Source organism: Protopterus annectens, chromosome 3.part1 (genome assembly GCF_019279795.1).
Source record: "Protopterus annectens isolate FY-2018-M chromosome 3.part1, PAN1.0, whole genome shotgun sequence".
NCBI lineage: Eukaryota > Metazoa > Chordata > Ceratodontiformes > Protopteridae > Protopterus > Protopterus annectens.
Window position 1 is genome coordinate 1,325,329,256 of NC_056732.1, and position 25,911 is coordinate 1,325,355,166.

The 25,911-nt window shown below is 42.1% G+C and overlaps 1 protein-coding gene across 2 annotated transcripts in view; it reads left to right on the forward strand.

The window, feature by feature from the left end:
- GNAL (G protein subunit alpha L) overlaps nucleotides 1-25,911 on the forward strand; it is a 2,475,953-nt gene that overhangs the window by 2,145,720 nt on the left and 304,322 nt on the right. For both annotated transcript variants that reach the window (XM_044067360.1, XM_044067361.1), the window contains exon 6: nucleotides 703-757. In XM_044067360.1, coding sequence (XP_043923295.1) covers nucleotides 703-757 — 55 coding nt within the window. The remainder of the gene's footprint in view (nucleotides 1-702; nucleotides 758-25,911) is intronic.

Here is a 25,911-nt window from a genome sequence, read left to right on the forward strand (position 1 = left end):
TTTTTATATATGACTGGTTATATTATTTTTCCTATCCCCCACCTCTGTGTCCATCAAAAGCATTCGTATGGCCTGCTGCTGTCTTCCCATATCCCATGTCTGCATTCATGAACAAAATTTGAGAACTACTCCACTCTGTGGACAATGCGTCTTCTCAAGGGGCATCTTTGATGAACACCCTCCACTTTGGATGGACAAACGCATCTCTCCCAGCCAGCACATCAGCACACAAGCCACTAACTTAAACCTGATCACCTGGGATGTAGTTAGGGCTTTATCTCTCTGTGCCAAAGTGACTGCACATGTAATATTTGCTGTCCACTGAATAATGTCCACGTCACTGCTACATGTTTAGCTACTTGGTATGTATTCATTGTTGAATTAGGTATGAGTCAAACTGTACCACATTAAATCCAGGGGAAAGATATTTTTACTAATGTTTATAGTTGGTTTTGGAAGTGGTTAGTGTGTGTAATTTGGTTGTTTGCACATACTAGTAGGCATGTGTGTTTATTAACTGTATTAATAACCTTTATTCTTGTATGGTTTTGTAAAATATGTTGGATGCAGTAATATTTATTTAATTCTGGGAAACTATTAATAGAACTGTCTTGTAATAAATGTCACAGTGATAAAATTCATACATCCATCATGCATAAATGAAATTAGTTTAGATTACTAATAGAACTTTTTTTTTTGCAGCTTTTTGGACAGAATTGACAGTGTCCGACAAAATGACTACACGCCCACAGACCAGGTGAGCATCAAAATAATTACTGTAAACTGAACTTGAGACGCTGGTACTATGTAGTAAAATATCTGTGGTACTAAAAAATGAATATCCAACACAGAGTGTGCATTCATATTAAACTTTAGCATCTTATAAAAGTAGAAAAAGGAACTCAGCAACAAGTCATGGTTATTATTCATGACTTGCTAAGGCATAATGGTAACAAATACTTTTTGGGGAGGGTTGGTTGGGCTGCAGCTTGACCTTCAGCTCGTCAGGCACTCCTTCTATTGCTCTGACCTCCAGCTTCTGTACTGCCCCTGTTTTAGAGGCTACTGGCAGGGAGAAGGGTGAGGTAGATAGTGGTGTTGATCTGGTGCTAATTCTTGGACTCTAGGACCACGACTGGAATGGATGTGGAAGAGGGTAGCAGTGCCCAGCAGGTGGGGTAGAGTGGTTGCCAGCAGCATAGTGTTCACACCAGACTTCTCGTAGGTACTACCACCACTCCAAAAATACTGGCAGTAGGTATGTAAGCTGAATGTACTGTGAGGCATGACCAATGAGGACACGCACAAGCTGTAGTAGTGTACAATCCTTTATTCACTGCTTTCGTCAAAACTTCATCAGAAATAAAAAGTACTATTTACAATTAAGATTGCAAAATTTATGTCAGCAAGCAATACTATATTTTCATATGTTTTATGCAACAAAAAGACGTCATTTTAAATATTTCTTCAATTGTTTATTTGCACAGTTACATATTTACTAAATGGTTTTAATGAAATATTCATTGCTTAATTGGATGAGTTGTTAAATGGTTTTGTATAAAAGTGGGATGGGTTTTAGTACTTTTTATTTGTGATGAAGTTTTGACGAAAGCGGTGAATAAAGGATTGTAAGCTAATACAGCTTGTGGATTTCCTTGTTTCCTTGGTCTCAGGTCGTGGTGTTGGTTGTTCGTTGTTGGTTTTGCACCCTTTTTGAGGACCAATGAGGACATGCCTGCCCTAGGCCCCAGAGCAACCATGAGTCTTTTGGCCATCCTGGTGATTATTCCAAGCCTGCCCTCCACCAGGGCTGCAATGAACAAGTCACCCACAGTAACACAGACCGTCCCAAAGAAGTGAGCACAGCCATCCTTCCTAGCAGCTCTGTCAGACACCTGAGTTGCTTATCAAACTATGGCCATCTGAGCCATTGTCAGGACTTCATCCATCTATGCCACAGGAGTTGGCCTACAGTAATGAATAATTGCAGTCACATCTTACTGTGATATACATGCACAAAGCAGTACCATGTGAAAGGTGGAGACATTGACTGAATGGAAGGAAGTCAAGAAGATACAGTACAAGATAGAGTTATGACTGTTTTCTTCAGGTGTAGTAGCAACATATGGTTTTGGCGTGTGCATGTGTGTGCATGCGCTGACGCGCACGTGTGTGTGTAGAAGTTAATTTGATAAAACATTAGAGATGGGTCACTGATGTGTGCAAGCAGTCTGCTATTGGTCCTGCATTTCCAATGTATGTTTTTAATTTGTGGAATGGCAATTTTTAGAATCCGTAACTTTTGCTGATTTCATAAGCAGGTTTCTGTGATATGTTTCACTTGTATGGCAAACCCATTGCTGACTTCCACATAACTTCCTGGTGACATAGTTTGTATGAAAGCAAGTACATGACAATGGGTGTCCTGACTTATTTGTGTTGTAACATAATGCTTGTGAGTATCACAGAGGGTGGTACACTTTACTCTGTTTTCCCCATTGTACTGGAGTGCAGTGGTTTGGACATACCTATGTGATGATAAGAAGGCATGCTAAGCTGTCTTTGTAGCAGTTCCTTTGGTAGTAATATGCTCTTCCCTTCAATATCTCTCCAGTGGTGATTCCACAGATAAGTCAGGCTCCCATCTCTGGGAATGAAGAGTTGTCCTTGGAATGTTTACTCTTCCTCTCCAGCTGGCTAATGAGGACCAGACTTCTTCAGAAACCTAGGCCTTGGGTACTAAGAGCTGTAACTATATCCGTAAAACCATGCCATTCTAAGTGTAGAGGCATTGTATATATAATTAGATACAATAACGCATAGAGAAGTACTTAACATTGAGTGAATGCCAGTGCATTTTGTTTTGTAACTGACATTCCTTATCAGCATTGTAAGCTTATTTATTTGTAATATTAATTTTGGCTGATGTGTCAGAAAACTGGATATATTGTGTTACTCTGTCATGCTGGCACTTTCAGTTCTGCCCCTACCTTCTATTAGATGCTTACTTACAAATTGAGAATGGTCAAGAGGTATATGGTGGAAGAAATAAAAGCATGTTATTTAGGTTTTTTTTGTTTACCAGAAAAGCACTTTGGACAGAAACTCTGTGGCTTTAGAACCTTTATTTGTAATTACAATATGAATGAAATGTCTATGAAGGGCTTGTTTTTTTAGTCAGGTTTCATATGCGAATTACTTTCTGTTTGTAAGATTGCCTTTGAATCTTTGTTTGTGATGTCTTTAACTGTCTCTTCTGTTATGTACTACAGCTGTTTTATAGGTTCATAGGTAGGTACTAGGCTATTGGCCCTAGGGCATATATAACCCTAGTCAAAAAGGTACCCTGGCTTTCGCCACCCAAGAAAATTATTCTCCTGTGCCCCTGTCGAGCAGAGCCACAGAAGCGATCCCCTGGGTGAATTTCCTGTTTCCCATCCAATCATCAAGATTTTTCTTGAAGAGTGTTAATGAGGAGCTTTGTTTGATAGAGATAGGTAGTTTGTTCTAGAGTATGGGAAGTCTCTGGAACAGGAATCTATCCCTCCAGCATGTTCTGTTTGTGTGGTGACAAGGTTTATAGAAATAATCAGCCCTTGCTAGTCTCAAACCCAGGACCCTGCACACCATAGCCATAGCAATTTACCACTAAACCATCTGAGCTATTGGTTGTGGTGCCTTAATTCCTGGCCTGCTATATTATCTGAATGATGCACCACTTCTTATTCCTTATTAATATGTTATAACATTTGTGTTTACACCAAGTCCTGCTGAACAAAGTCCCTGAAGCAAACCATCTACATAGTTAATAAATGAATGAATAATTACATAAATAAGTGCACGTTCTTGCTTTCGTCTAAAGCTAACAATAGTTATGTGGGAGAGTACAACGACAGTGATTACCGTAACAGAACAGCGTTTCAGAATCAGCTATACTGAGATATATTACAATGATGCAATAATGAAGTCTTAGTCATAACTTATCTGGTTAGTTAATTGGCTAATGTGGGATGTCTGCATACATGAGTATTTAGAGGCAGGCACAGGTTACTTCCACAGTATGGATTTCAAGGCATGATTTGTTTTCACCATAATCTTTAGGTACTCTGAGGTGCAAAAACAGAAGAAAGACCATAAAAATCTATGCTGTATAAATATGTTCACATGCATGAAGGAAGCAGTAGCCTTTGCTGGTTTCCTTAGATTTTTTGTGTGTAACATATATCCTAAATATCTTCATCATACAGGACAGAATCTGTCGTGCCTTGCTGTTGTCAACATTTTGTTTTGTTTGAGGCTGTGAAGTTTTCTAAATTATTCCACTACTTGTTTAATAAAATTAAAAATAAAGTCATAGGTTCAGGACTAGTCTGGTTTCAAGATCTTTTTTCAGAAAACTAAAGACCTATTAGTTTGTTGAGCATTAAAAGTAAATGCTATGACAATGTTTTGATGGCACTGTCACCACCATTACTTAAGCAAGTGGTGACAGTATGGAGTCTGGATTTATTTGTGGACAGTCTTGATTCTCAAACCTACTGTAGATTTATAACAAATTGTTACATACAATTAAAAAAGGATTGGTTGCAGATATTATTTATTTCAATCTAGCAAAGATCTTCTATATAGTATCAGATTGGAATAAACTACTAAGGCTAAAAATCTAAGGGATGTTGTAAAAAAAAGAAAATTACTTTTAAAACGTGATAAATATTCCAGTATTCTGTAGATAACATTATACACCAATGTGTTACTCATAATTTAGGGCCGGGGTCATTTTTTTTAATGTTTATGAGTACTCTGCAAATTAATAGTAGTGCTTGAACAGCTTAGTTTATAGAAGACACCAAGATAGGCACTATTGCTAAAAATGTTTTTAAATAACTAAAGTCTTCAGGATGTGTTCAATATATTACATTCATGGTTCAAAATATTCACATTACCTTTAGCTGCAAAAATCTACAGTTGTCTATTTCAGGTAATCTAATAAAGAAAAATATCCCTGTTCTGTGAATAACCAAACTTTTATCAGTTTCTATCTTACAGACCTAGGAGTCATCATCAATGATGGTTTGAAATTTGAAAATAATGTAAAATCTTAAATTCAAGACACCATGGAATGTTGCTGACATATATCATATACAGAATACAGTATGTCAGTTTAGATTTACAAGTGTAAATTTCTCCAGAGTCTAGAAAAATCCAGGCATCCTACACTAACTAAGATGGACTCCTTAATAACAGGAAAGCTTGGTTAAGCTTTCAGGGTGAATTTGTTGAATCCATTTTTCGAACACATTAACAAACTGGTTGTGGCCATTGACCCCATCAAAATGCTCTGTATGTATGTACATGTAAAAAAAAAAAAAAATATATATATATATATATATATATATATATATATATATATATATATATATAGTTACAGCTGAAAAAAGCAAACACTCATATGAGCGAACATTTTTTACTGCTGTAAATAAAAAGTGAATGCTCATGTGAGAGAATGTTCTTTTAAATGGAATTTCTGTCAGCAGCTTTTTGCATTGGATTGCATTTCAGTGGCTGTTGTATAGTATATTTAATTAACAGGGGGTGTGAGGGATACTGGGGGGCTTGGCACCCTGCAAAATATATATATATATTTTTTCTCATGGGTTTGATCATTTTAGCTTCTTTCTAAAGTGCTTGCAGTTTTGACATTCACTCTTGTGAATTTTTGATCTTTCATGATTGCAGTCTGTAGGAATAAATGCTCAGAAGACCAAATGCACTTTTTTCTTTGTTTTCCAGCCTGATAGCTGCTGCGATCTTGGAGTTGTTATGTATAACTTAGCAGAAGTGAAGGGGTAGCTCTCCAATTTTATTACATACTGCAGTTCCGGTTATTTTTCTTTTCTGTACGACATTGCTTCCATTTGAACAAGAATCAGCTGACTAAAGTTTGTAAAATGTTTTTTTGAAGGAGTAATGTACTGGAGTACCCTAGGATGTTGTGAGATCCAGTACTACAGGAGAAGAACTTCCTCCCCTGAAAGCTCTTGTGCTTCCCAGGAAGGCATTATTTTGCATAGGAAATAAACCAGTTTTGTTTTTATTGACTTTTTAATGCAAGGGTTTGCAATTTTCATACAATTTATATATTTTTTGAGAATAAGTATATATAACTTGAAAGACAAACTTCCACTGTGTTGACTGTGTAAAATACTTTATGATATATAATTGTTTGTTTGTGTCTTTCGGCTTTTCCCGGTTAGGGGTCGCCACAGCAGAATTCCAGTCCGCTAATGATTGCCAGTAGATTTTTATGTACTGGCTTGCCGGGCCTAACGCACGACCTTCAACGAAGGAACACCCATTTACGCATGCCGCTACACAGAAGACACTCTGAGAATCAAACGAGCAACGTCTAACTGTGATGATATATAATATTGTTATTTATTTCAAGCTATAATATGCAGCATTAATTTCTTCTACATCACTGCGAGGATTTAAACAGAGCTGGATTATGGTTAAATGGGGCCCTAGGCAGGGTAATGGATCAGGGCACCCCCGTCCCCACCCCATTAGCCCTGCCTAACATCCATTCCAGTGACTCACTACTTGCTTGTCTCCCCAGTTACCATAAAACACTGTTCAAACCTGTCATTGTGAACAATATTTTCGTCTTTACTTCTGTAATTACAGATATTTGGATTTAATTTAGAACTTTTATTTCAAGTTTTATAGCACAAACACAGATATCCATTTGCTAAACAAAACAATACAGTCTCATAATGAAAACAGTTGCTATGATGGCTTGGTGGTTAACTACTGTGACTATAGTGTGCAGAATCCTGAGTTTGAGCCTTGCAGAGATAGTTTATTTTATATTTGCTGTGGCTTAGTTGTAATTCATGCAGTCTATTGTGTCAATGGTCTGGGGTTCGAGACTAGCAGAGGTTTTTTCTTTGGGTTGGGAGGATGACATAATGGTTAAGGTGTTTACCTTAAAGACACAAGGTGCAGGGTTTGATTCTCACATGGGGTAACTCACTAGGCTTCAAATGGCCCAAAAGGGCAGTTAGCCTAGTACTAACCTATGAACCTAACATTTAGCATGAGCAAAAGTAAACTTCTCTGCCCTTTGAAACCCACATTCACAGAAAATGCATCTGGCTAGTGGTATATTAAGTGTACCTTTGGGATGTCTTCAACTCAAGGCCTCCCTGCACACATTTTTAGTACCATGCATAAATGCAGGTATTCTTTGATTCACCTTCCTGATTGTATTAAATTATATTCTTTGTTTAATACACTACCACTTGTTAGACTGCATTTTAAATTTGTAATTTTGAACATTTTTTCCAGTAAGCAGTGAAATAAAACATACAAAGTAGTAATGACAAGCCTACACACTTCAGAACATTTCAACCATAAAATGCCACTCAAACTGCTGTCATTATAATCTACCAATAATAATCAATAAGCACAATCTCTCCAGAAGTAAAAGTCATCTGAATAAATCCACATTAAAGAGATGTGTAAGTAATGAAGAGGTTGCTGCTAGCAAACAAGTTTTCATTTTGGTGCTTCATCTACAAAGTCAGTGCCTGCTTCACTTGAAGAATAAAATTGCTTATGTTACTTAAAAATGGTTTGCTGGTGATATGCAATAGGGAATGGCTGGCCAACAGACAACAGGTTCATAGCTAGGCATCTCATCCAAAGGAGGTCACACGTAGGAGTGCAGCACCCCCTCCACTTCCTTATTCTTGACAGTAATGTCAGCAATTGGTCTACCTGGTGTGGAAACAGAGCCCATGGACTATTGCACAAAAGGCACGTGTGCTACTTGTTGCACCACTGATACTAAATGACGCAATTGTGGAACTCTATGACTGACATTGATAGACTTTAATCCTCAAGGATTTACAAATCAAAAACAAATTGAAGGTTAAAGGCAATGACCTGGCAATTATTGAGGCTCAAGGATTGACTCTGAGCAAAGTCACTGTAACTAGACAGCACACCTAACTGGGGCTTTACACACATACACACACACACACACACACACACACACACACACACACACACACACACACACACACACACACACACACACACACACACACACACACACACACTTTTTGCTGGTGCACGCACTATTTCGGCAGCTTCTGTCCTGCTCATGCTCTGTGGGATAAATCCCCTCTGCTTGCTGCTGTGATGTATTAAATTGAATATCCTGTGACTTATGTTAGAATGTTAAGCCAACAGTGAGTTTTTTGGGGTTTGCTGTTCTTTACAGAAGTCTCCCATGAGGTCCTAAAGCCCTCCTGGGTTTACAGAAATCTCAGAACTTGTTTATTTACAGACAGTTAAATGTTTTATCAGCCTCCCAAGCCAGCACAGGTCCTAGGCATGTGCCTAGATCACCTAATGTTGGATCAGGCTGTGAATGTGAATGTGTACCACATTTCCTTCCTAAAGCATACCTAACAGTTCTGTGTTGTACAAAGGTTTGTTTCACTCTCAGCGAGATGACATTAGTGCTGCAAAACAGCTAACCACTACAGAAAACATAGTAAAACTCAGCTTAGTCTACTTGTTAGGGAAGAGTACTCGACTGACTGAAAAGCTGCATTTCGATGGTAATGGCCTGTCTTAACTGGGGTTTATATCTCCATTATCCTGAATTTCAAAAGTAAAAGAATAGTTACTTTGCAAATAACAACTGCAGCATGAAGTAATAAATTGAGTTTGTACTGTCAACATGAACTTCTAATTACAGTTTTAATGAAACATTCCCAAAAATCTGCTTGCAACTGTTTTGAGTTCTTTCCATTAATCCATCCAACATTACTCTTTTATCATATTAAATAATTAAACAAGAAGTCACTAGACAGAAAGGGATGCTTTGGGTGGGTCCCTTCAGTTCATCAAATGGCATTTTCTGCACAATTACATCGAGCATGCCGTTCATCGAACTGTTCATACTGAGATCACGGTACAGTGAGGATCAGGGAATTTGCCCTTTCCCCACTGTAGTGCAGTCTCAGCTTGGTATATATAATTAGCAGGGATGTGGGGGGCTGTGGGGAATTCAATGAACATCACTTCTGACGAAATGTTGTTTGCTGAAGTTTCGGTTCGATGAAGTGATATAGACCCGCTTTGAGTAGTTGATTTTGTTTTCTTTCCATTGTATTAGATAATGGTTGAACTGTTTAATGTGACTGCGTTTTCTGTAGTGCTGTGAAGATCTGTATGGCTGGCAAGTGTTCCTATCTTCAGACGTTTTAGTCTTTTCCAACTGTTAGTATTTGTATGAAATAAACATAAAAGCAGTTTATGTTTTCAAATTCTATTTTCATAAGAGTTACTGTCATGTTAATAAAAATAAAAACAGATTCCCCCGGATTTACGAAAGCTTGCACAGAGTGCAAGAAGAGTGTAGGAGCTCACGCCGGCAATATGTCTGCCGTGCGATCCAGGTACAGCCGGCAGGGGCGTGTATGAGAGCTGCTAAAGCTACTCTTGCACGGACAGCATCATGGTATGCAAATTACGTCATTTGCTGGTGAAAGTCATGCAAATGAGGTAAATTTGCGATCCAGGAAACACTAACCTGTCCATGGAAGATTAGTGTTAGCTGCAGAAATGTACTCCGTTGTTAACGGAGTACATTTCTGCAAATAGCTAAACTGAGCCATGACAGCTCCAAATAAAGGATGCATACAGTTGAGGAAGCATGCCAGTGGCCAAATAAAAGGCCATTGGCATTATATAATGTTTAAAAATATAACAATTTAACTTTTTTCCCCGATCTCCGATGTTTAAGCATAGCGCAGCACCGTGCAAATGTGCAGTGCTTATAAAAACAAGAAAATAATTTTAAAAAAGCCAAAAATAGGCATTTTCACTAAAAAGCTTATTCTGCCATGCAGGTGAATGGCAGGCTAAAGACAACATGACCACTGAGTAGTGGTTGCTAAGGGGGGGAAGCTCAGTGTGAGAGATGTAACCATGCATTACTAGGCAATCCTATGCAAATGAGGAAAAGGATAGTGAATCCCAATTTTCCCCAGCATGTGAGGCATGTCCCAAGAGTGTAAGAGTAGGAGTAGGTGAGTAGAAGAGTAGAATATAGGTGACATCATGAGGGGGTGTGTCAGACAGGCTGTAAGCTAATTGGAGCACAGTGGCTTGTATTTGCTTTGAGTTGCTCAGGATTGCAAGAGGCGTGCCTACAGTTGTCCTATTTGTAAACCTCAAACCAAAGGTGCACACTGTTAAAAGATAGGAAACTCCTTGCAAACATGCACACAAGGTGTGCACACGTGTGTGCGCGTTTGTGCGGTGCTGCCCCGGGGGGAAACAGAAAGGCAAAAGGAAGGAAAAGAAGCAGTAGGACGTTAACCAAAGAGAACTAGCAGAGCTGCCAGGTGAAATATATCAGAATCAGCCAATTACACAGGCAGCAGACTAGCCCAGTCCAGCCCAGCACTTTAAACTCTGCAAACAACATTCCCCCTGTTTTTTCTCAAGAACTCTGCAACACTGCAGTATACAAAGAGGGAAAGCTTAAAAAGCTTAAGTCAGACAAAATGTTAGCGGCTGCTCTTGCTATCATAAACCAACATGTGCAAGGTGCTGCGGGTGGTGATGTTGTGAATGCTGCGGAGCAACCCACAGTGAGGAGATGGAGAAGAGTGTACAGACCCAGGGTAACCTATCAGGGGCTACATGAGCTGGAGATAGTGGAGCGCAATAGGGTGGACAGAGACCTCCTACAGCAAATTGTTGAGCTTTGCCGGCCACGCCTCACACACAGAACCAACAGAGAGGAACTCATCCCAGTGGATACCAAGGTATGTGTAGGCCTAAGAATACTAGCTACAGATACCTTCCAAAGACCAACTGGTGATATGATGGGGATTTCACAGGCATCAGCATCCAGGGAACTCCACCAGTTCCTGGATGCCATGTCAGCACATGTCGGTGACCACGTATATTTCCACAATTCCCGTGAGGCATTGGCCAGCAATATGCGTCTTTTCCTCCAAATAGTAGAATACCTTGAGGTAGTGGGTGCAATAGACTGCACGCACATATGCATCAAAGCACCACCCGGTGAGTGGGGTAGGGTCTACATCAACCTCAAGGGCTTCCCCTCCATCAACTGCAGTTTGTGTGCAATGCCCAGGGCATAATAATGAATGTGTGTGCTGGATGCCCTGGAAGCTATCACGATTCCCACATTTGGCATCTGACCCAGCTGTACCAGAGATTTGCCAATGGGGACATCCCTGAGGGTTACTTAGTGAGGGATGCTGGATATGCACTGGAGCCGTGGCTGATGACACCCATCAGAAAATGCACACACACCTGAACAAGAACTCCATAATAAGGCACACGCACAAACAAGAAACATAATTGAGCGTGTGTTTGGGATGCTCAAGTCATGGTTCCGGTGCCTGGACACATCTGGTGGAGCCTTGCAGTACTCACCAACTACATGTACCCAAATTGTTATGGTATGTGCCATGCTACATAATATGATCCTGCGGAAACAGCTGCAGCAGTAACAGCATGGGGCAGGGCCAAACAGCCCCCCACCATTGCCAAGGCCTGCACAGGCACAGCTTGACTCGGAGGAGGAACAACCTGAGCCTGCCCCAGTAGGCAGAAGGAGGCATGCCCAGTATGCCCTGGCCTTGGCAAAGAGGCAATGCATAGCACATACACTGACTCATTAGGAACCCTGGAAATGACACCTCTCTCTGACTCGCACATACAGTAAAAGGGATGCCTAACTTGACACTACATGTTTTCAAACATGTTTAGGGAGTGTACTATGTGCATCCGACATAGGCAGCCCTGCAGCACCACCTGAGGCATGAGTGCCTTATTTTAAGAAATATAAAGCACTGCTAAGCACATTTTACCAGTATTGAGCATATTTAAATACAATTAGGCATAGCTGTGCACCGCACTAACCAGCACAATGTCGAGCAACGTCAGGCAAAGTTGGGCAAAGTCGAGCAAAGTCAGGTAAACATGCTCACACCTGCTTTACTGTTCCTTAACCAGTCAGGTCTGCCCAGCAGGAAAATAAAAAGCAGTGACAGGGCTCGAACTCAGGATACTGTGCACTATAGTCACAGTACTGAACCAGTAAGCCATGACAGCATTTCACTGGCACAGACACAATTTAAGTCACTCACACATACCAGTTGGGGGGGGGTCACATACCTAACAGTCACAGCCAGCAGGACAATTGTAGACAAACGCAAACACAAACAAATGCTGTGTCATGCCCTCTGAGAGGCATATGAGTAACCTCCCCCAGGCCTATGCAGACAGATAACAGCAGGCCAGGCAGTGTGATGTGGGTTGGGTAGGCTATGAAGTCTCAAACTAATATGCATGTAATTGGAGGCTAAGGTCTGTAGTACAGTGGTATGCCTCAAGCAAGTATGATAGGCAACAGTACAGACTGAAATGGAGTATATGACATAACTGTGCAGGCCTAGCAAATGTGTATAAGTGTCAGGTGTACCCCTCATCCTATGTACACTCACAGTAACAATCAGGTGTGCCCCCCCCGGGTAGAAATGTAAGAATAATAGCTGTCCCCCCTGTATGTAGAAATGTTGATAAGTCTGTGCAAATCGACTTATGGAAGCCCTGCAGGCACAGCGTGCTACCTGTCGATGAACAACACAAAGGTGAGCCCTGAAGTAAAAACCAACTTAAACAAACGAAGCAAATGTCAGTCAACACCATACTGAAAGGTCATACTGGGCATGCTCACACACTTAAACAAACAAAGCAAATTTCAGTCAACAACATACTGACAAACAAAGCAAATTTCAGTCAACAACATACTGAAAGGTCATACTGAGCATGCTCACACACTTAGGCCATGTCTGAGTACAGCAGTGGGCCACACATATCTGGCAGTTGCAGTTCTTACTCCAGACACATTTCACTATTCACCAATCCTGCCTTGCGCACACAGTCATATGAAAACAGACCCATATAATATACTGGACCCCTGTCATTATCAAACTATGTAATACAAGTACTTAAGTTGTTCAAAGAAAGTGAAAATCCAAAGAAGATCAATAAATCTTCGATCAGTATCATCAAGAAACAATGAGCACTCCTAACATTATCCAAGCCAAGCTCTGCCAAAAATATTGCCAAAGAGTCCATAGAGAACCATGAAGCTTTCTTTAGCTATGTTATAAATATCAATGTAAACTCATATATGATGATCTTCGTATTTCACTGTTGCAGTCATTACATTTCGGTAATCTGGTAGCAGGTTGCTCTCAGTCGGCCTGAATATCAAAGTCTTGGGTCCTGCGTTGGTTGCTGTCTCCTCTTCCATGACATCAGGTCGTCAGAGGCATAAAACATGCAGCCGATGCCATTTTCTTTAGTCTTTCTTGCCGTGCGGTACCCGAAGCAGAAGCAGTTCGGAAGTGCAGGTTGGCCGACTCCTGAAATGTTCGCATTCGTGTTTCAGAACCGAAGTCTTCTATTAAAGCTAAGTACCCCGTTGGGGAAACTTTTTCTTGCTCCTTTCCGATGTCAGTAAAAGTTAATAATTGCATTACTTGTGGGAAGTATATACCTTATAAGGATTTCCATTTGTACTGTATTCCTTGCCTAGGCCCAGATCATAATGTGCCTTGCTGTCGGTTTTGTGCTAGATTTAACCAACGCACTATTAAGCATTGGTATATCTTTGCTTCAAAATATTTTGGAAACAGATTTAACTACCCAGAAATGTCGTCGGATAGCAATCCGACTACCGGAGTTCACAAAAAACACAAAGAAAAGGACAGAGACAGACCGGCGAGGTCCAAAACTGACGACAAAGCTTCTCCTAAGCCAGTCACCGGTTCACCGGTACTCAGTGAGGCACTTTCGCAGTCCCTGATACCCGCTACTTTCGAGTCACAGGCCTTTACTGAGACCCATATGGAGTCCGGCATGCAGCGAGATTCACAAAGTATTGTACCCGTGGATGTCTCTCCCTCGGGTGGGTCCGGAGCCGCTGAGCAGGCACCGGCTTCTGAGGATGTTTTCAGGCCTCAGCATTTCTATATAAAACCGATGCCAGCTTCAAAAACAAAGACAAAGGCAACTTCTAATGCTAAAAAACTGATGCATGAGCCACATGCTCAGGCCTCTATGCCCAAAAAACAGATGATCAAAATGGCTGAAGACTTAATTACCTTGATTAGGGGTTCCCAACCCCCCCTGAAAAGAAGCCTAGGCAAGACACTGATTATGAATCTTCAGATCAGGTTTCTACTTCTTCTGATTCCTTTTTCTATACCTCCCTGTGAGGATTCAGATGCAGAAGAATCCATCTCATCTGCATCTCCTCCTGAAGATTATTCTTTTGGAGAAACCTTGCATACGTTGAGGGAACATTTTCATTGGAAGAGTCAGGATTTCTCAGAATCAAAAAAGAGGCTTAGGGATTTCCTTCTTCTTCCTCAGCATAGGCCTCTGGCCATATCTCCTGTATTAGACATTGTTGATGATGTGTTTTTGGAATCAAGCATGGCTCCAGATTCCCTACCTCTGGCTCCTAGTAAGCCAGACAGATATTACAGGGTTCCTGACTTCCACAAATTTTTATTCAAAAGTCCTGCAGCTGACCCTGAAACTATCTGACAGGGTCCCAAAGGTGTAAAGGCCTCAACAGCTAAGAATCCTACCCTCTCTGATAGAGCTTCCAGGGCGCTGGATAGATGGGGAAAGAAGGTTTATATGTCTGCAACCTCGGCAATTAGGGCTTTAAACTGCCAGTTTCGTATGCTTAAATATCAACAGCATGTTATAGGATTATTGAAACAGAAAATGATGTTGATTTCTGAATGTGTGGAAAATAAAGAATTACAGGAATTATTGCATGCAGCAGAACAGGTTGGAAAGCATACTTTGCAATGTGGTTTTGATTCCTTGGAGGCTTCCTGCAGGGCCGCAGTTACTGGATCTGTGATTAGAAGGCATGCCTGGCTCAAGGAGCAAAATCTGCCTGATCATGTTAAAGCTAAATTGTTGGATGCACCTTTACAGCATGATACTCTGTTTGGTAATAAGGCAGAAGAGGTTTTAAAGAAAATGGAAGACAAAGCTAAGTCTATGCAAACTGTAAAATATTTCTTACAAGTACAGCCACCAAGATTTAATAGACACTGGCCTACAAAATATTGGCCCTTTCCTGTGTCTGACAGAGCATCACTGGGCAAATCCAGGCACTCAAAAGGCTCTAGATACCAATCACAGGGTTCTTACAGGTCAAAGCAATGGGGTGCCTCTACCTCCAAATCTGGAGGAAACAAAGCACAACCCTACAGTAAACAGTCTCAATGACTTCTCTCTGCCATCACCAAGCACTTATCTTTCGGCAGCCCCCTTAGGGGGAAAATTAGCACTTCATGCTCAAAATTGGCAGTTACTAACCCAGGACAAGTGGGTATCAAACATAGTATCCCAGGGATACAGATTTCATTTCCATACCTTGCCCATTCCAAACGGTTGTCCAGATCTTCCAAAATAAAAAAGGTGGGCAGAGGCACAGAAACAAGTTACGTCACTCATGGATATGGGGGCTATCCAGCCAGTACCAGAACAGGAAAAAGGGCAAGGATTTTACTTAAGACTGTTCTTGGTACCCAGAAAAGACAATGCCTGGTGCCCAATACTGGATTTATCGATTTTGAACACATTCTTGGACATCCCAAAATTCAAAATGCCGACTTTGCAACAGCTTTTGCCCATGCTGGGCAAGAACGCTTGGCTAGTGACTCTAGACTTAAAAGAGGCATACCTGCATATCCCAATAAGGGAATCGTGCAGAAGATACCTCCACTTCAAGGCTGGTTTTATGCATTACCAATTCTCTGCACTGCCCTTTGGCTTATCTACTGCACCCAGGGTCTTTACAAAGTGCCTGGCACCAGTAATTGCATTTTACAAACAAAGAAGCATACAAATCTATCCTTACTTGGACAACTGTCTCATTCAAGCAGAAAACAAGGACATTCTACTTCAGCATCTGGCATTTGTAAAAAGGCTTCTAACATGCCTAGGGTACACAATAAACGAAAAGAAATCACAACTGGTACCCTCTCAAAAGATTACATTCCTGTGTGCAAGCTTGAATACAACTGCCCAGATGACTTACCTTACGCTAAACAAACAAAGGCAACTGACTATTTACTTCAAACAGATGGCAACAAAAACCGTTATCTGCAAGACAAATTCTGCAGGCTTTGGAGTTCATGGCGTCCTGCATTCTACTAATTCCATATGCAAGACTGCATATGAGGAAACTACAGTGATATCTAAAAAGTTTATGGAGTCAACATTGTCACAGTCTGGAAACAATGATTCCTCTCATTCTCTGCCTACAACAGGAGTTTCTTTGGTGGGCAGAGACATGTCACCAGAACATAGGACGGTCTTTCACTCTACCCCCTGCCACCCAAACCCTAACTATAGATGCATCAGACTATGCTTGGGGGGGCCCACCTGGCGGGGAGATGCATTTAGGGCATATGGAGCCCAAAACAAATGCATCTGCATATCAACCAGAAAGAGATGTTAGCTGTTCAGAATGCCCTGACAGCCTTCAAGGACTTACTTCATCCAGGACAACTACTGATAAAAACGGACAACACCACGGTTATGTGGTACATAAACAAGCAGGGGGTACACATTTCTACCCCCTTTGCAGACTAGCCATGGCATTGTGGGACACAGCCTTGACTTACCAAGTACATCTTCAAGCTCAGTTTCTGCCAGGAAAACAAAATACTCTGGCAGACGACCTAAGCAGAAATCTTATGGACCCTCACGAGTGGAAACTGGATCCACAAGTCTTCAGCATTATAACAGAGAAATGAGGGAGTCCGAACATAGATCTATTTGCCTCACCCCAGAATTATCAACTGGACAAATTCTGCACAAGGACTTATCACAGACAAGCATAGAAAGTGGATGCTCTATCCTTCAGTTGGAAAAACCTATCAGTCTATGCCGTTCCTCCTCTGCCTCTTCTTCCCAAGGTCTTACTAAAAGTCAGACAGGAAAAACCAAAAATGATCCTAATTGCCCCGGACTGGCCTCGCCAGCACTGGTACCCAATTCTAAGGAAAATGTCTCAACTCCCTCCTTGGTACTTGCCTCAAATACCTCATCTACTGTCTCAGCAGAGCAATCAAATTCTGCACAATCAGCTCTAAACTCTGAACCTGGCAGCATAGCTGATCATGTAATTATTCAAACAACACCTCTCAGTAAATCTGTGATGGATGTAATTTTGGAAGCCAGAAGGCCTAGTACTAGAAAATCTTATGCTGATAAATGGAAGAGATTCTGTGCTTGGAACCAAGCTAGCAGAAGGGACTGACACAGCAAACCCAAATATTCCTCATATTTTACAATACTTGACTGAGATGCTTGACAAGGGCCTATCTTTTTCATCAATAAAAATCCATGCCTCTGCCATCTCGGCTCATTACAACACAGAGCCTCCCATCTTTTCTCATCCTCTGCTAAAACAGTATCTTAGAGGGGCCAAAAATTTAAGGCCCCCCAGAAGATCACCAACTCCTGCATGGGACCTCAATTTTGTGTTGGAAAAGCTCACCCTGCCTCCATTTGAACCAGCAGCTACTGCAGATATAAAGTTTCTATCTTGGAAAACAGCTTTCCTTCTGGCAATCACTTCAGCAAGAAGGGTTTCAGAACTACAGGCCCTCATGGCTGTGGAGCCTTTTATTACATTTTTCCTGGAAAGGGTATCCCTCAGGACCAATCCTTCCTTTATGCCTAAGGTGGTATCCAGTGTGGCTCTTAACCAAACTATTCATCTGCCAACGTTTTACCCAAATCCGCAGAACAAGGGTGAGCAGATTCTGCATTCCTTGGACATACACAGACAACTAAGATTCTACTTAAACAGGACCAAATCTCTAAGAAGGTCTGTGCAGCTACTGGTGGCATTTGCTGCAGGATCAGAGGGGAAGGCTATTTCAAAGCAGACTGTTTCAAAGTGGATAAGCCACTGCATTCGTTTCTGCTATTTGCATCATACTAAACCGGTGCCCAAGGGAATCAGGGCTGCATCTACCTCAGCGGCGTTTCTCAGAGGGGTGCCAACCAAAGACATTCTAGAAGCTGCTACTTGGAGCTATGTTCATACTTTTACAAAGCATTATCATTTGCCTCTCTTCTCTAAGTCCAGGGCAGGCTTTGCCACTGCAGTTCTGCAGGGCCTTATAGCCGCTCCTAATGCTATTTAGTTCCAGCCTCCCATCCATAGCTTTGGGATTCTACCCAAATGTAATGACTGCAACAGTGAAACACGAAGAACATAGTACAGCTGTGTACACTTACCATAAATGTAGATGTTCGAGTGAATTCACTGTTACAGTCCAGGTTACCCACCCGCCATCCCCCTTTTCTAGAACTTCTCTTTCCTTCGCTATTTTCTAAAGCCTTTGTGGTGTATTTGCTTTTAGATGAAGGTAAAGTTTATGTTGTTACAATTGCATTTATATATATATATATATATATATATATATATATATATATATATTTTTTTTTTTTTTTGCTCCCCATTTGGGGGCACCTGACATCTGGGGCAAGAAACACTAAAGAAAATGACATCGGCTGCATGTTTTATACCCCTGACAACCTGACATCATGGAAGAGGAGACAGCAACCAATGCAGGACCCAAGACTTTGATATTCAGGCCGACTGAGGGCAACCTACCAGAAGATTACCCAAATGTAATGACTGCAACAGTGAATACACTCGAACGTCTACATTTATTGTAAATGTACACAACTGTACTTTCTGAGTCAGTGCCAAGTGTAAATGAATACATGTTGTACATGACTGACATTGTCAACATCTTGTCAGACAGGTTCATACATATTTACCCCCTCCCCCTCACTGACAAAAGGGCCCATTACCATACCTGGAGATTGTGAAAACCCAGAAATCACACATACAGTGGTTAAACAGCTCTATCCAAACCTAAAAACATGGCGTCTATGGGATGACATGGTGTCCCTGGCTGTGTAATATGTGAACTCCAAAACAAACAGACCCTGCACCTGAACAGTCTGTTGAGACTCATCCTCTGTACAGGATATGAAACTGTTGAATGGGTTACAGCAACGTTTGGCACACTCCACAAGTGTTGGTGCACAACAGACCATGGGAACTATTGTCTTACAAGCCTAATAAGCCTACTGTGCAAGGCCATGCAGTCCATCATTATGGAACTCATAAATAGAGCTATTGGGAGCCTACAAACACCCAACCGTACCCATTTTGGTTTGGTCAGGGGCAGATCATGGTCCCTAAACCTGCTAGACAGTTTTCAAGGCAGTTACCCAGGACATACATCAATGAAATGAGCTCCACACAGGCTTCATAGACCTTGAAAAGCCCTTTTCCAACACCCCACACACGTCGTATCCACAAAATCAACAACCTGTGCATAAACACATATATCATCTGATGGATTGTCAACTGGGGCACAGATAGATCCCACAAGGTAAGAATTGTGGTCTCCCTGTTGGACTGTAAGCTGGTAACAACTGCTGTCCCCCATGGCTCAGTCCTGGGACCCCTCCTGTCTTTTTGTATACTTTTCAGAAATACAAACACATGAGGGTTATGGTTAGCAAAGTTTGTGGATGACTGCAAAAAGGTTGTCATAATCAATGTTTGGGACAACAGAGACATCCTTAAAAAGGGTCTCAGTCAGACAGATGTGGTGTCAAAATTATGGCCTCGAGCTAAAGTCATACAAATACCACATAGGTGCCAACACCCTGACTATGGAGGTAATAATAAGGGATCTATGGACACATGTGGATAGTCATCTCTACTTCCAGAAACACATTCACAAAGTGGTTAGAAAATCATGCTATGTGTTCCCACAAATTGCCAAACTCTTTGCATGTAGGTCAAATGAGGTTCTCTCTACTCATCAGTCATCAGACCCATCAGAGAGTACCACGACACATTTGCAATGAATCTGACTAGGCACCTTCAGCAGCTGGAAAGACCACTGAAGTACTTCAACAAGAGTATTACTGGCCTCAAACAGTTGCCCCATGCAACAAGACTGAAGTAACTCAATCTGTACTGTGTTGCATACCATCTACTCAGACGATCTCTGCCCAACAGACAAGTCCATGTCCAATGCAGAACTGATGTACATGCTCTGTCTGAAGTAAACCCAAGCTCACTGTGCCACATGCTCTAGGGATATAATCATCACAACAATAAATAGAACATGTTGGAGGGATACATTACTAACTCACAGACTTCCCTTACTTTAGAACAGGCTCCCAACCTACATTAAGCTGAGTCCCTCACTGACACTCTTCCAGAGGAGCCTTGATGAGTGTATGTGAAACTGAACTGTCACACCATGGATCACTTCATCAGCTCTACTACACAGAGACCTAGGGAACTAGCCCCATGTGTGGTGATAGCTACACACTCTGGCCATACTAATATATGCCTTCAGACAGATAGCCTATTACCTAACTATGTACCTATATATGTAGGGGGAACACAGTATAATATGCCAAAGATGGATGGGCAGAGATGTGTGTAAGAGGGTGACCATGACAGGGAGCCATCTAGGACTGTCCCACCCAGCACACATCCCAATGGCACAAAAGACATGAGGTGCACATCTCACCCACTGTACATAATAGCCACCAGTATCTGTAAGCATTACAGTGTATGTGGTGCATGTGCCTGCTGTACAACATGACTGTACAATGAAGTACACATCTACTATCTGTAGACATGTACCTGTCACATAGGTTCATAGGTATGTAGTAGACTGTCTTCACGAAGGCATATATTAGCCTAGGCAAGTTGTGCAGCTTTCACCACCCCATTGGTTAGTCTCCTAAGCCCTAGTTCTAATAGTTAGTACCCTAAGCCCTTTTCTAGTGGGGCTGCTAATGTGATGCCTAGCGTGAATTGTCTGTTTCCCATCCACTCATCAAGGTTCCTATTGAAGAGTGCCAGCAAGGGGCTCTGTCTGATGTACATTGGGACTCTGTTCCACAGTAAGGCAAGTGTCTGGGATGGTACTGTATCCCACCAGCATGTTGTATTCATTGTTGTGATGAGGTTCATATCCCTGGAGTGTGTAGTGCGACTCAGTTTTGTTATCCGTAGATGGAGCATGTTCAACAGTTATGTATTGGACATGGCTCTGTATGTTAGGCAGAGTGTGCCTCTGAGTAGGCAGTATGCAACGGAGAACAGACTTAGTTTTACCAGTTGTGTTGCATAACACAACTGTTTGAGGCCAGTAATCCTCTTGGTGAGGTACCTCTGTGGGTCTCTCCAGCTGCTGGATATACTTAGTCGAGTACATCCAAAATGGTGCATTGTACTCAATGATGGGTCTGATGACTTAAGAGTAGAGGGCCACCACTACCTCTTTTGATCCTGATGCAAACCCTTTGTTGAGTAGGTGGGCCGCATAGGATTTCCTAATCACTTTGGCAACATGGTTGTCAAAGGAAAGATGATTATCTACTTGTGTCCCCAGATCTCTTATTACCTTGTCAGTTTTTAGGGGGTAACACCTATGTGGTAGTTTGTGGGTACTTTGTTTTCCCCAAAAGGGATTACTATGCACTCTTTCACATTGAGCTTGAGGCCATGATTCTGACACCACACATCTGTCTCATAGAGTCCCTTCTGGAGAATATTTGTGTCATCCGGGGAATCTATTATGGCAAACACTTTACAGTTCCCAGCAAACTTAGTCAACCACAACCATCCTGTGTTGGCATGTACTTCTGAGTAGTATATACCAAACAGGAAGGGCCCCAGGACTGAACCCTGGGGGACACCAGTTGTTACCGGTTTAGAGTCTGACATGTAGCCAGCAACTCTTAATTTGTGGGATCTATCTGTGAGCCAGTTTGCAATCCATCTTGTGATGTATGGATTTATGCCCAGGTTGGTGAGTTCATCTATGATACCTGACTGGGGAATGGTGTAAAAGGCCTTAGCGAGGTATAGGTAGGCTGTGTGGAGCTCCTTTCAATCATCTGTAGCCTGGGTAACTGTCTCAAAGAAATCCATACAGTTCAGGAGGCATGATCTGCATTTGACAAAGCCAAACTGGGTGTGCTCAACTGTGTGAAGGTTCCCAATGTCTTTATTGTTGACCTCCATTATGATTGGCTCCATTGCCTTGCAGATCAGACTCGTCAGGCTCATAAAGCGGAATGTCAAGGGGCTTTTGTGGCCCCACCCCTGTGGAGTGGGAAGAACATTGTTGTGCAACATTCTATGGGTACATATCCTGTAGAGAGGATGTAGAGGGAGGTGTAGGTATCCTTGATGAATATGGATACATCCCCATCCTATGTGCTATGATCCAGGATCTGATGCTGGAAGGTATGGAATGAGTAGTATCCTGGTAGTGCTGGTGTGCTCTCTGGAGCCTTGAACTAGGTTTCTGTTACTGCACAGATATCAATATTCTCCATACTGAGAAGTGCCTCGAGTGTGTGCATTTGGAAGCTAAGACTTCTGGCAATGAGTAGCATTTAGCTCACTTTGTGGTTATTTGTGTTGGTTACGGGGTTTGTTTTTTCCTGAGTGACCGGAGTTCCACACCTGAAGTCAACGCCTCATTGGTCCGATCTGACCATAAGCTAATTACCCTACATATCCACATTCTGCCCCCACCCCCCATTAAGGAAACCATGTTAAAAAATTTCTCCAAAGCCAACTTCATGCTTCTTAAGACAGAAGTGATGAACTTCATGACACCCCTGCAGATGGACAATACAGTTACAACTACTGAATCCTACACAATTGCACTTTATAAGCACTTACATGAGTGCATGGATCGTGCTATCCCAAAAAGAACCAAGACGCTATTCTCCAAAAAAAGGAAGGCAATCTGGTGGTCCCCTACCATAAACAAACTGTACAGCAGAAGGATGAAACTGTTGCAAAAGAGAATAAAATCCCATGAGTGGAGGAGCTCCCTGGTCAGCCTCAGTAAGAAGCTGCAATCCCTGATAAAATCCTCCAAAGCTAGTTACGAAAACAAAATCGCCACTGATTTTAAAGACAACCACAAAGCATTCTATAGCTATGTCAAGAATCTCAATGGCAACACTCAGATCTGCTCTGAGTTACAGCACAATGGCACTAAATATACAGACCCAACTGATATTGCCAACATCCTGGCAGATAGGTTCAGTGCTAACATTACCCCCCTCTCACCCATTAAAGAGCCCATCTCTATACCGGAAGAATGCAAAGTACCTGTAATCACAGCTGCACAGGTAAAAAACACACTTTCCAAAGCGAAGAACACAGCATCCATGGGACAAGACAACATCACAGGCTACGTTCTACACAAACTACAGAACGAACTGGCACCACACCTAAGTACCATGTTCAATCATAGCCTCACCTCAGGCTTTGTGCCTGCTGAATGGCACACAGCGACAGTTATCTCACTACACAAGGGGGGAGCCACCACGGACCCCAGGAACTAGCACCCCATTAGCCCGATGAGCCTGGTCTGCAAGGCCATGGAACGTATCATCATGGAATTTATAAACAAAGACATTGGTAATCTCCAAACTCTGGACCCCAACCAGTTCGGGTTTGTAAAAGGCAGAGCATGTCTCCTATACCTGATAGACGTCTTTGAAGCAGTCACCAAAGCCGTAGACAAGGGTAAGGTGGTTCACACAGCCTATCTAGATCTTGCCAAGGCTTTCAACACCATCCCCACACTCTGGAATTGTAGATAAACTCACTAAACTAGGTATAAATCCCTATGTCACAAGATGGGTTGCAAACTGGCTCACTGACAGAACCCACACTGTAAAAGTAGCAGACTCCAAATCCGACTTCAGACCAGTGACAAGTGGAGTACCACAGGGTTCAGTCCTGTCCTGTTTGGTATCTACTTCTCTGAAGTACAGGCTAACACAGAAGGTCTTTGGCTAATGAAGTTCGCAGATGACTGCAAACTAGAAGCCATAATTGAAACTACTAACGATGTGGACATCCTACAAAAGGGCCTCACTGAGACATATGCCTGGTGTCAAAGTCATGGCCTCAAGTTCAATGCCAAAAATTGCATTGTCATCCCCTTTGGTAAAAACTCTGTACCCATAAACTACAACATAGGCGGTAGTATACTTAACACCGAAAGTGTGATAAGAGACCTTGGGACACAGGTGGATAGTAGTCTCTCCTTTGATAAACACATCGCCACAGTAGTCAGGAAATCCTTCTACATGGCACACCTCATCACACAAGGTTTCTCATGCAAAAAAAAAGAGGTCATTGTTCCCCTCTACTCATCACTCATTAGATCCATTATAGAGTACAACGCCCCTTTTGGTATGTACCTCACAAGACATCTACAACAACTGGAAAGCCGCAGACATACCTCACAAAGAGGATTACTGGTCTCAAACACATGCCCTACACAGACCGTCTGAAAAAACTCCAGCTTTACTCCGTCACATATTGCCTACTCAGAGGTGATCTCTGTCTATCATACAAAGCTATGTCAAACCCAGAGCTGTTGGACATGCTCCACTTAAAGAACTCCCAATCCCTCCGAGCTACACACTCTAGGGACCTAAACCTTGTCACCACAATAAACAGAACATGCCAGAGGGATAGATTCCTGTCCCAGAGACTTCCCATACTCCGGAATAAACTACCTATCTGTATCAAACAAAGTTCCTCATTAGCACTCTTCAAGAAAATTCTTGATGATTGGATGGGAAATAGGAAATTCACCCGGGAATCACTTCTGTGTCTCTGCTCGACAGTGGCACAGGAAAATAAATTTCTTGGGTGGCAAAAGCCAGGGTACCTTTTTGGCTGGGCTTGTATAGGCCCCAGGGCCGATAGCCTAGTACCTACCTATGAACCTATGAACCATTGAGCCTTGCCTAAAAAAGGTAATATGGGAACAGCAAGAGCCTTGGCCAGTATTCAGAAGCATGGGGATGACAGGTGCAAACCATCTCTAGCGAAGCAACGAGGCTTCTCTATCATGTCATCACAGGCAGACAGAGACTGGATCCCCTTTGAATGACACCAGAAGCTCAGCCAATTGTTGAAGTTTATCATCTTTCTGTTATATTGCAGTATCATGTAGGTGAAGGTAAGATGCTACTCAAGGTCAGGGTCATACCAGCCTGGGCTACATGAGCATAGAGCTACTATATATCTCTTATCATGTTGTCCTGGGAGGTATGTCTCAAATCATTCACACTGACATGTACAAAGAACACGTCATATGTGTACCTGTTCTGGAGTGATGTAAGTGCTTGTGTTATGTGGCGGATCATAGCACCTGACAGACAACTGACAGTAACCTTCCCCTTGTCCAGCCGAGTGAGTGGAACATCTGTGTGCCTGACTATGGAGTCACCTATTACTAGTGTGTTGGGTATGTTGTTTTGCCTTAGGGCCTGTTCTGAGGCACACTGCTTTGGTGTATTATGTGTTTTCTGGCATGTGCTTGGAGGTGCATGTTGCTTGCTTGTCTGCTTAGGAGGACACTCTCTCTTTTTCAGATTAATATTTGTATTCTTGGAATATGGTAATGTGTATTTATGTGTGTGTTTTGCTGGTGCTTATATTGTAGGTCTATGTGAGACTGTTGGTGTTGTGGTTGTATGACCCTACTCCTCTTGACTGTATTGTCCAGTATTGGATTGACAGAGCTTAGCCACCGGTTTGACCCTGTGTGTGCCAGCATGTGGTGTATCAACCCATATATGATATGGTCATGGCCTATGCATACAATACACTCACAATACACCTAGTATGATAAGCCTGCT